Genomic DNA, 11,314 nt, shown 5'->3' with positions numbered 1-11,314 from the left:
AAGGGTTTTAAAAATAAATATAAAGACATTTCACCGACAAAAAATATCACTGGCACGTTATTCTTTGCTTCTTCACCTCCTAGAAAAAAAATTACTGCCCCTGCCCCCCCCCATTAAATGTTGAGATTTCACCCTCTCCCCCACCCCCTCTGTAGCAAATACAAACTCGCTTAAAATATCTATTGCGTGCGTGTATCTATTGGGTGGCGTGTTTAAACACGTGTACCCGAGGATTTAGTTTGTTTCAGAGGAGACCAAGGGGTTAAAAAAAATCAGAGGGCACCGATGGACCTTCACAGAGAATCATCCAGCACACCGTGTACAATTAGGTTGTTCCCAAAAGGAATGAAGGTTTTGCACACGAGGACACAGCCATTCGTGCTGCACACGTGCACACGTGTGTGTGAGAGAGAGAGCGGGGGGCGGGGTTCAGCCTGAGATCTTTCCACAAACCTCGCTCAGGACGCGAGCAAAAATACTGCTAGATGCCTGAATGGCTATCAGATAAAAACATATACAATGTATGTCAACACATTTATCGAAAAGCATTAAATTGTGTGTGTGTGTGTGTGTGTGTGTGTGTGTGTGTGTGTGTTTAAACATTTCATTGTTTTCAATGGGGAGGGGGGATGATGAATTGGTGGTTAAATCTCCCTCACTGGAATGAATGGGACTTGAGTGCTCAAATTTGACTTCAATCTGCCCACGATTGCTCCTCGAATATTGCACGCTGGTGTCATGATGACATAGATTTTATTTTTTATTTTTTATTTTATTTTTTGAGAGAGAGAGAGAGAGAAAGGTTAAGTATATTTGGAGAACACACACACACCTTTTAATATAAAGGACTGAAGAGGAGAAAGGTTAAATTCTGGCACAAGCATGCAGGATTCCTCTTACAATTATAGAAAGACGCTGAGAATATTTGATATCAAAACAGTATTTGATATCCTTCCCCACGCTTGCTATTGGGTGCGTAAAAACAGCTGTCTGCAAACCCACGTCTCCTATCATTGGGGTGCGGGCAATTTTTCTCACATATTAATGGGGGGGCAATTCCTGAGTCACTCTTATTTACTGCTTTTTTGGGGGGGAGAAAGAAATTAAAATAGCACGGTAAAAAGCAAAACACTTATGCAGATCCAAGAGCACGTTTCCCTTTTTTAAACGAATATTATTATTGCTGATAATAAAGGCATATATATATGGTGACGCTTCCAGCTGAGGTTCCCAGGACTCCTGCGAGCAAGGCGTTTTATGTGTGTTTGTCAGTCATTTAAAGCCCTGGATAGGAAACGATCCTAATCTGAAATAATCCTGTGTCTTGTGCCTCTTTCCCTACAAAAGGGGTGTTGGAGACTTGTTTTCATTTCGCCTTCGAGACGCTCAGCGTGGAAATCCAGAGCCGAGTCAAAGGCATATTCAGCACACAAAGAGCCGCTTGTCTGCCTGATTCCATACAGAAAGCAGAGTATTGATCCGGAGGTGGGAACACGCAACACCTCACCTTTAAACTCTGACCCACGTGACCAGGGAGCTCAGCAGCCAGAAAACAGGTTTATTTTTCCAGGTTGATCTTCTCCCACCCTAGAGAACCTCAACCCGCCATGCCCACCCCCCAGGTTAAGAGAATAGGGGCACTCACTGCTCCCCGTTTTCCCTACAGGAAAATGTAGGTGAAAAAGGCCGCAGAGATCTTCAAAAATCCAGCCTTGGGGGTTCCTGGGTGCCGCATGTTTACGCTTTGCTCCAAATAGGGGTTCTCTTCCCCCTCAAACCTTACAAACGGATGGATCCTGATTTTGACAGAGATTGGAAGCTGGCAGCGCAGTCTAAGTCATGCCTACTTAGAAGTAAGTCCTATTGAATGCAGTGGAGCTTACTCCCGGGTAAATTGGCGTTGGGGTTGCGGCCTGAGTGGCACAAAAGAGCAGGTGGAGCGATCTGCTGGGGCTTCGTCCGATTTAGCGCAGCGTCACGTGTGAATGGAGGCACCTTTTCGAGTAAGTCGGCTGGAGATCAGTTGGACTTAGCTTTCCGGGAAACGGGTTTAGGAGCGCGGAGTGCTGCTAATCCCAGCTAATCGTTTCGATGTGCGGTGGATCCCCCTGTTCTGAGGCGAGTCAGAGAGGCTTTCTTTCAGGAGCAAAGCGGATTCGCACCCAGGAATTGCGATTGGCTCCTCTGGAGTCCGCTGTGAAAACACCTCCTTCATAGTTGAAAACTGACACGTGGATGGATTTTCCTATTTCTACCAAACAGGAGATTCTCCCTCTCAAGCCCCAAACTGAGCACGTTTCAAAAGTGTTCCTCCCACCCACTTTTTATAGGATTTATATTGTTGTCAGGATTAAGATTTTAATGGGGAGGGAGTTGAAATAATTCCAATGGCTTTTTATTCTGCTGTGACATACCAAAACCAAACAAAAAAACTAGAATTTTTTTTGGCAAGAAATGTAGATGCGTGCCCATAAATTAATACACATTCCCTATCTAAAAATGTTTATGGTGACGTTTCTATTCTTTCCTCGCTCCTTGGAGAAATCCCCTTTCCATCCTCTGTTTAACCTCATAATAACCGTGTGAGGTAGACTGGGCTGAGAGACGGTGCTCCACCAACAATTAAAAAATGCAGCAGGATGATTGGGTAAGGAACTGGACTCCTGACCCCCTGAACCCAGCTCAGAAAGGTTGCATCTCAAAGTGACTTCCTTCAGTTTAATCCCTATTATTATTATTATTATTATTATTATTATTATTATTATTATTATTATATTTTATGGAAGGGGTTATACTACCCACATCAAGATACAGGTAATATTAGAGAGATTTATTTTAGCACAAAATATAATGTGTTTGTTTGTTTGCAAGCCTAATCCTATTTGATCATTTAATACCACAGAAATTTTAAGAAGGCTATCCGGAAGGACTGATACCCCAACGTCTATTGAGTTAACCTTGTTGCTTTACCTGAGAAGCTGGGACTTTCCTCCCACCGCTGTCTAGGACTCTTGCACCCACGTAGGGCTTCAATTCTGAAAGCGACTGAACCTCTCTCTCCTCAAATTATCCACTTATCATCATCTTCATTATTCCTATCACTACCGTTGTTAGCCTACATTCAAGAGGACTACTCCAAAAGTGAGTGGTTTGAGAATTTACCGCTCCCGAGGCCAATACTGAATCAATTTCAGGTCCTTGTAGTCTTGATCCTAGGCATGTTTACTCAGGAATTAACCTCGTTGGGCTCAGTGGAGCCGCCTCCTAAGTAAGCGTGCATAGAGTTGCAGCCTATGGCTTCCATTTCCAGCGAATTTACGTGGGAGACAGTCCCAATCCACGCAGGGTTTACTTCAGAATAAAGACGCTTGGGCTCAGGCCATATGTATTCATACTAAGGGCTTTACGTACGAGTAACCCGCCCTCTCCCATACTCAAACCTTACTTAGGGGCAAGTCCCATTCAAATGATAATACCAATGAAATCCTATTGAGTTCAGTGGCTATTATTATTATTATTATTATTATTATTATTATTATTAACTTTTGAGTAATCACGTCTCGTTCGAAGTCCAGTTTTTTGTTTTAGCATGAGGGTCTCAAGCGTCCTCGAGATTTGGGGGAGGGGCGCTACTATTCCCCCCCCTCCGTGTCTCCCCCCCTCCGTGTCTCCCCCCCTCAAAAAGCCCCACAAGACCATGTCACTGGTCCAAAGATTTATTTTGCAAGCTTTTCTCAAGTTGTTTTTTTTTTTAAGTGGGGCTTCTCTTTCTCCACGCCCCCCCCCCGCAGCCCACCATTGTTTTCCGAGCCAAGTTTTCTCTAACAGCTGGAAGTGGTTGGAAGGGACTGTCTTAAGAGACCCCCCGCTCTTCTTTTGACAGCTGATCAAAAGAAAATAGGTCACGCTTTTCAAACTTATGTCCCTCCTGCCCTTAATTACTGTCTCTTTAAACAAAGGCAACATCTGCGCAGCCTCAACCTGCTCTCTCGTCCCCCCCCCCCCCTTGTAGAAGCTGTTACTTCTGGAAGGGGCTGCGCGCGCTCTCGTTCTCTCTCTCGGCGGCTGGCTAGTCCAAGGAGGCTGGCACAGAAAATGCGAGGGATGGATGTGTACTAGTGGGCGGGTAGGCAAGGCCTCTGGGAGGACCCCAAAGCTGTAATCCTAAATAAGCATCGCGACTGGAGCAAAAATCCCAGGGCACTGAATGGGGTCTTAACTGGTGGATCAATGCGCGTGGGATGTGACTGCAAGCAGCCTTGCTAGGGAGTAACCCTCGCCATGTCCAGTGAGGGAGGAAACATGCATAGGATCCCACTGCGACGACGCTAGCTAGCCGAGCTGGATAGGGTTTACTTCCGAGTAAGCACGCTTAGGGCTGCACCTTCTCAGGTCCGGAATTGGCCCAACCCAATTCAGCGGAAGCCCTCAATTTCTGAATTTGGGGGGGGAATGATTTGGGGCTGGGCCGCTTTCAAGATCGACTCCTTACTCAGGAGTAAATTCCTTAGACATCAATTTTACTTGATGTGGGTGATCTACAGGAACACTTCCCTTGGGTCAGCTTGCAAGCGCCATCCTATATGTTTACTCAGAAGTAAGTCCGACTGCGTCCAATGGGCCTTACAGTAGGTATACAGTATAGGACTGCAGTCTTCATTTATGTTTGAGTCTCGGTCCTTTCAATGGCCTTTTATTTCTCTTGTTTGAAGGCATGCTTACTCAAAAACTGAGTTCCATGATGCTTACTCGCAAGTGAATGTACATTGGACGGTTTAAAAAAAAAAGTTCGGTGTAGAACGTGCAGCAGGATCTTAGACATATTTGCACTCAGAATGGCAACCCACGAGCTTATTAGGGCTTACTCCAAAGTAAGTCTGTAAAGGATTTGCTTGCACGAAGTCAATTTCCTCCTTGCAACCCTGGGCGAAGTAACCAGAGGAGGAAGCTATGTCGAACTTAGGGAGAATTTGCTTGGGAGTAAATAAGCTAAGGTAAAGGTTCCATGTCTTGATTATGAATCGGGCCAACTGCATCCCTTGGGGTTAATCTTCTGGAGTCTCTGTGTTTCTGGTTATTAAGAGCTGTTTGGAAAGTAACCACCAAAAGTACAGGTTTTTAATAATCATAATCACCATACATTTGTATTTTCTTTATTATCTGCTAATTAAACTCGAGGGTGTTCAAGAGCAGGCCTTTGGCATTTGTTTCGACTCTCTCTCTCTCTCTCTCTCTCTCTCTCTCTCTCTCTCTCTCTCTCACACACACACACACACACACGAAATCTCATTAAGCTTCCTGAAAGCACAACTACTGCAAAGCTTCTGCCGTGTTGGGGGTTCCTAACACAAGACTGCCAAGCGTCTCCTTGGATATTCTCACATTAGTGAGGTTTACATTCGAGGAAACCGTGCTCTTTATAAGCTTGCCATCCTATCCTACTTCCGAAGGAGGGTGTGTGTGGAGCTGAGCTCCACTAAAATCAAGGGTCTTGCTTCCATGGACAGCTGAGCGCATTGGCCACGATCCGCCCTAAATTAAATGCCTTATAAGTCCCCATTGCAGGCGCTGAACTTTCCCATTGAAATCAATGGGCGTTTTAGCAGCGGCGCCTAGCTGCGGCCGAATCTTGGCCGTTGGCTTCGTAACTGGATTGCCCTTGCAATACACGTCGATGTAAGTGCGCAGCTCCGACGTGTTCAGGAGCCGGTGTGCATGCATAGGATTGCGATACTTGCGCGCAAAAAGGCGACCTGGAAAATTTGTAAATGTAATGCTTCGTGCCCTCGGGGCAGAGACCTCTCTATTCCTTGCGTCAGTCTGCTTAAGCTCCATGCGCCCTAACAGTTTAAGGATCGAGATGCCAGTTTCATAGTCCATAATTGCAGGACTCATTCGGCGCAGACTTCCACCGAAGCCTCTTTTTGGAAAGAGGCGAGGAGGAGGAGGAGACTGGGATGGAATGGCGAAGCAGCCCAGCTAGAGGCATTCTTAGGACTGCCGAGATCTCCATAAAGGGCCATCCCCTCTCCATAAATAGCGCATATATTATGCATATTCACACACACACCCCTTGTTGTTGTTTGTGGTTGCAACGAGGCAGGCGCCGCCGCTGCCGTCTACCTAGCGGGGAGCTGCAGCCTCGGCCGCCACGCTCCTCAGCAAAGATCAACCCGCCGCTAATCAGCGTGGCTGCTGCATAATGAAGCCAAGTTTGGCTAAGTTCTGTCGCGCTCCAGGAAGGCGGCGCAGGGTGAAGGGAGAGAGAAGGCTGAAAGATTCTCCGGATCCAAAGGCGATCGGCTAGGATCACAAGCTCTGTTCTCTCCCCCGCCTCTTCCTCCCCAAGAGACAGTCGGTTTTATGCATTTTTTATTATTATTTACGATTTTTATTTTTATTTTCTAAAAACCAGCCATCCAGCAAAGCCAGCCCAAATATTCCCAGTAAAAAAACAACACAGAACATCACCTTTGAGGGACTTTGAGCTGGTGTAGAAAGGCAAAGCTTGGGTAGGGGGCTGGGTGTTTGGTGAGGAAGAGCCGGATCCGCTGCCTGTCTTACTCGAAGGAAACCCCACAGGACTCCAGGGAGGCTCGCTTTCAGGCAGGCGCGCAGAGGCGTTGCAGCCCCGGATACCTGGGTTGGCGGTGGACGGGCTCCCTAAATAAAGACCGACCATGAAAATGCGCGCGGGGGGGGGGCAATCACTAACAGTGGGGCGCTACATAGACATTTGTGTGTGTGTCTTTGTGTGTGTGTGTTGTAGCCTTTAACGTTGACTAGCTGGTGCCTGTGCCTAACAGAAAGGAGAGCTGGAAAAGAGATTTCTGCTGGGCATCGCCACCCCTTTTAGGTACCCACTTAACCGCCTCTGATTACTGCCTTGGCGGTACCCCGTTATTTTATTTTTATTTCCGAGAAGGGAGGCAGCTCCCGGGCGTGGCTCTCCTCTCTCTCCCCCCCCCCCCCATCTTCAGAAGCTCCCTCTCCCGCGTTCCCTTTGTGCGCGCCGTGCGCCCTGCTTGCGCCTGGGCGCGGAGAGAGAGAAAGAGAAGAGCAGGGCTGGCCAGCTCCGTCTCGATACCCAAGGCAGGAGGACGCTGCATCTTTAAATTCTCTCTCTCTCTTTCATTCTCTCTCTCTGCCTCTCTCCTTGGCGTTTGATTCCAGTGCCTGGGAATCTTCAGGCAAGCTTGAAGCCTCCCGGCGCGTCGCTCCTCCTCCTCGCCTCTGCCATTGGCCGGGCTCCCGCAGACCTTGAGCCGGCTGGCTCGGCGAGGCGTCCTGAGTGGGCGATCTCCTCGTCCATCCGTCCGCAGAGCCCGCCTTTTCCCCGGGGCTGGGCTAGGTTGATGGGAGGCGAGCCTCGATCGCAACTCTGGACAGCTCCAGCTACCCAAACAGACGACGTAAGAGCAGGAAAGGGCTCGGACATGGCGAGGCGGCTGCAGCGGCGCTGGCCAGGCTGACGGAGAGGCTGGTGGCTGCCCTCCCTTCTCTCTCTCTCTCTTTCTCTCCCCCACCCCCCCTTCTCTCTCTCTCGGCTCCCCTCCCGCCCCCCACACGCACTCACCACACAATTCACACACGCACACAACTGAGAGGCCTTATATCGACACCCCCCCGTCCAAAAAAAAAGACAGGAAAACCCAACACAGCAGAAACGTCGGCAGCAGCAGCATCCAGCATCTTCCTCTGGCGAAGCGCCGCGGCTGGAGCTTTTGATCCCCCCCACCTCCTCCCCTTCCCCAGAGCCAAGCGACCCCCGGAGCTCCGTCTGCCTACCTGCCTGCCTTCCCCCTCTGCACCCACCCCCGCGAAGCCCCCTGGTGCCGACCACCCCTCTCCATGGACTGAATGAAGACTGCGTGCACCTCCTATCGATGCCTAACCAAAGAGCTGGACAGCTGCGCCATGAACCCGGAGATGACAATGGAGACGCTGGGCCCCTTGCACGGGCCCTCGAGCCATGAGCAGGAGCTGATGGGCAGCCCCAGCCCCCACCACCACCCCAGCAGCCGGAGCGCCGGATCGCTCCGGGTCCACCCGCCGCCGCCGCCGCCGCCTCCAGGCCCTCCGCCGCCGCCGCCTTCCCACCAGGACTTGGCGTCCGCCTCGTCGCGTTCAGCCATGGTGACCAGCATGGCCTCGTTGCTGGACGGCGCGGGGGACTACCGCGCGGAGCTGTCCATCCCGTTGCACCACGCCATGAGCATGCCGTGCGACTCGTCTCCTCCGGGCATGAGCATGACCAGCACCTACACCACGCTGACGCCGCTGCAGCCCTTGCCCCCCATCTCCACCGTGTCGGATAAGTTCCACCACCCGCACGCGCACCACCACCCGCACCACCACCACCACCACCCGCACCACCACCCGCACGCGCACCACCACCACCACCAGCGCCTGTCGGGCAACGTGAGCGGCAGCTTCACCCTCATGCGCGACGAGAGGGGCCTCCCGGCCATGAACAACCTCTACAGCCCGTACAAGGAGATGCCCGGCATGGGCCAGAGCTTGTCCCCCTTGGGCGGCAGCCCTCTGGGCAACGGGCTGGGCTCCATCCACAACACCCAGCAGGGCCTGCAGAGCTACGGCCCCGCGGGCCACGAGAAGATGCTGAGCCCCAACTTCGACGCGCACACTGCCATGCTGGCCCGCGGGGAGCAGCACCTGTCGCGGGGCCTGGGCACCCCTCCGGCGCCTATGATGTCTCACCTCAACGGGATGCACCACCCCAGCCACCCCGGAGGCCACCCTCAGTCTCACGGGCCGGTCTTGGCCTCCGGCAGGGAGAGGCCCCCGTCTTCTTCCTCGGGAACCCAGGTCAACAACTCCGGGCAGCTGGAAGAGATCAACACCAAAGAAGTGGCGCAGAGAATCACGGCCGAGCTGAAGCGCTACAGCATCCCGCAGGCCATTTTCGCCCAGAGGGTGCTGTGCCGTTCTCAGGGGACCCTTTCAGACCTTCTAAGGAACCCTAAACCTTGGAGTAAACTGAAATCGGGCAGGGAGACCTTCAGGAGAATGTGGAAATGGCTGCAGGAACCCGAGTTCCAGAGGATGTCAGCCTTAAGACTTGCTGGTAAGCCTTCCCACCCGTCCCTCTAGCTCTCCCCGGTCTTTCCTTGTGTCACGGGGGGTCACCAGAATATTCGCTCTCCCAGGGAGTCAGCGGCCAAGTCTGTTGGTCCTCGGGTCAAAAGAGGTTGGAGGCTAGGGAGAGAGGTTACTTCGCCTACGTGTGTGTGTGTGTGTGTGTGTGTGTGTGTGTGTGTGTGTGTGTGTGTAGGGCCTGAGTGCTGCACAGGCTTTTGAACTTGGCTGATGGGTTGTCCCAAGAACCAACCGCCTTGGTTTTCGGGAGAGGATGTTCGGGAGACAATGCCCAGGCCCTTTGGTCTCCTTCCCGCCTCCCTCCGCGCCCTTGCCGCCTTATTATTATTATTATTATTATTATTATTATTATTATTATTAATTCGGTGGTCTCGGTTTGGGTCTCTGTGGTACTTCTGGATGGCGACACCTATAAACAATCCCCGATGTTTCCATCTTCCGAGCAGGAATGCTCCAAAATTAGACATCTTCTTGGGAGAGGGTTGTGTTGTTGTTGTGGTGGTGGTGATGGTGGTGGTGGTGTTGTGCCCCTTCTCTCTCAGGAAAGTTCCCTGGAAGATGGAGAAAAGGGAGCAGCTCTTCTCCCCTGACCAGCTTTTAGGATGCGCGGGGAGCGGGCGCGGGAGAAGACAGCTACAGCTTTGTGTATGCTGTGAAACAGGGGTCGCCAACCTAGTGCCCCTTCGCCAGGTGATGCTGGACTTCATTGCTGACCCACTGACCATGCTGTCTGGGGCTAAGGGGAGTGCAGAAAGCATCTGGCGAGCGCCACGTTGACTATCCCAGCTTTGGGAAAGGACAGTGCCTTTCTCAGTTCCTATCTCTGAGTGCTGTTTGTGAATTCTTTCGTCTATTTATTACATTCGAAATGGAGCACAAAACCAAAGCCTTTCTTTTTGGAGTCTGCTATGGTGCCTGCAAGATAAATAAAAGCGTGTGTGGTTGTGTCGAGGTGGAAATCTTCCACCCTCGTCTACCCCCACCCCCACCTTTACCTTCAGATATGTGTGTGTATCATTTAAAAGTAATCATGAGTGGAAATGGAGAATTAAAACCCGCGTTCGCTCTGCGAAAAAGGAGGCGCTGAGATTGAAAGCTACCAGATGAACGCATCAGAAAGCTTGGGGACTCTTTTGGGAGGGAGGGAAGGAAGCAGGGGAAAGGGCGCTATTTTCTGCAGAACAGATTGGATATATTTGAGCGTGGGGGGAGGGGGAAGGAGAGAGAACAATCACATTTTTTGGTATATTGTTCTTTTGATGTGTGCCGAGTTGTTTGCGGGCGCCCTCTAGTGGCAGCTAAGGGAAGCCTTCTACCCCTTCTATTGTTCTAAAGATGGCAAGGAATTTCGTCCATTTGTGCGTAATGAAAAAATATTACAGTACGGATTGTTGACAAATGAATCAGCTGGATAAAGGTGGGCAGGGGGATCTGGTCGGCAGATCTTACTATGAAAATCACGCTGAATGGGCTGAAACTGGGAGACGCCAGAAGGGAATGTGTATAAATATATATATTTCCATCCCATATAATGTATGCATCAGTAGGGGAAACTGATTGCACCATGGTTTTGACAGCTATTTTGCGGTGCAGCCTCGGGTATGGAAAGATAACCCTGCGCGGGGATTCGCCTCTCCTCCTTTCATCACCCTTCATCACAAGGTAGTTAGATGCCCAAGGCTAGAGTCACAGAGGAGCGTGTTGATTTCTGGTACATTGAGATCTATTGTTTCCTAGGCTTGCTCCAGCTGGGCATATTTAAACATTCTCACACAGTCTAACGCCCCCGTCCAATGTTTACAACCGCGTTTAATAAAAGGAATCCCTCCTCCTCTATCCTTGACAATTGCCTCATTCACCTGTAGTTTGATTGATTCTGGTCTGTTGCAATTAATCGTTGGCTGGTATTGATTAGCAGAGGGGAAAACTACTACATAGGGATACCCCCCCCAAGAGATGACTTCGCTTCCAAATTCTTCTCACCTCACCCCAATTTCCCACCCCACCCCATCTCCAAAATTACCCTTGCCTTTTACTATAGATATACCAAAGGACTGATCGATCCTTTGCAGGAGATTTCAAATCCCTCTCCTTTGGGGAGGGGGCGCTAGGAGGGTGGGGAGTGGGGTTTCTTTTCCTGACGCGTCTCCAGCGATTTATTAATAATTAGCATTCCTGCTCTCTTAATTATGAG

The 11,314-nt window shown here is 50.5% G+C and overlaps 1 protein-coding gene and 1 long non-coding RNA gene across 2 annotated transcripts in view; one reads left to right on the top strand and one right to left on the bottom strand.

The window, feature by feature from the left end:
* Positions 1 to 1,219: 1,219 nt before the first annotated feature.
* Positions 1,220 to 3,396, bottom strand: LOC310689118. Its single transcript, XR_014517338.1, has 2 exons — positions 2,971 to 3,396; positions 1,220 to 2,194 (listed from the first exon to the last, which is right to left on the bottom strand). It is a non-coding gene; the product is annotated as an uncharacterized lncRNA (long non-coding RNA).
* A 4,010-nt stretch (positions 3,397 to 7,406) lies between these two features.
* ONECUT2 (one cut homeobox 2) overlaps positions 7,407 to 11,314 on the top strand; it is a 69,873-nt gene continuing 65,965 nt past the window's right edge. The window contains exon 1 of the mRNA XM_083466109.1: positions 7,407 to 9,088. Within this exon, the coding sequence (XP_083322235.1) occupies positions 7,861 to 9,088 (1,228 nt within the window). The 5' untranslated portion in view covers positions 7,407 to 7,860. The remainder of the gene's footprint in view (positions 9,089 to 11,314) is intronic.

Source organism: Podarcis liolepis, assembly GCF_965112155.1.
Source record: "Podarcis liolepis genome assembly, chromosome: 11".
Taxonomy (NCBI): Eukaryota; Metazoa; Chordata; class Lepidosauria; order Squamata; family Lacertidae; genus Podarcis; species Podarcis liolepis.
This window is presented reverse-complemented; position numbering and strand designations above follow the sequence as displayed.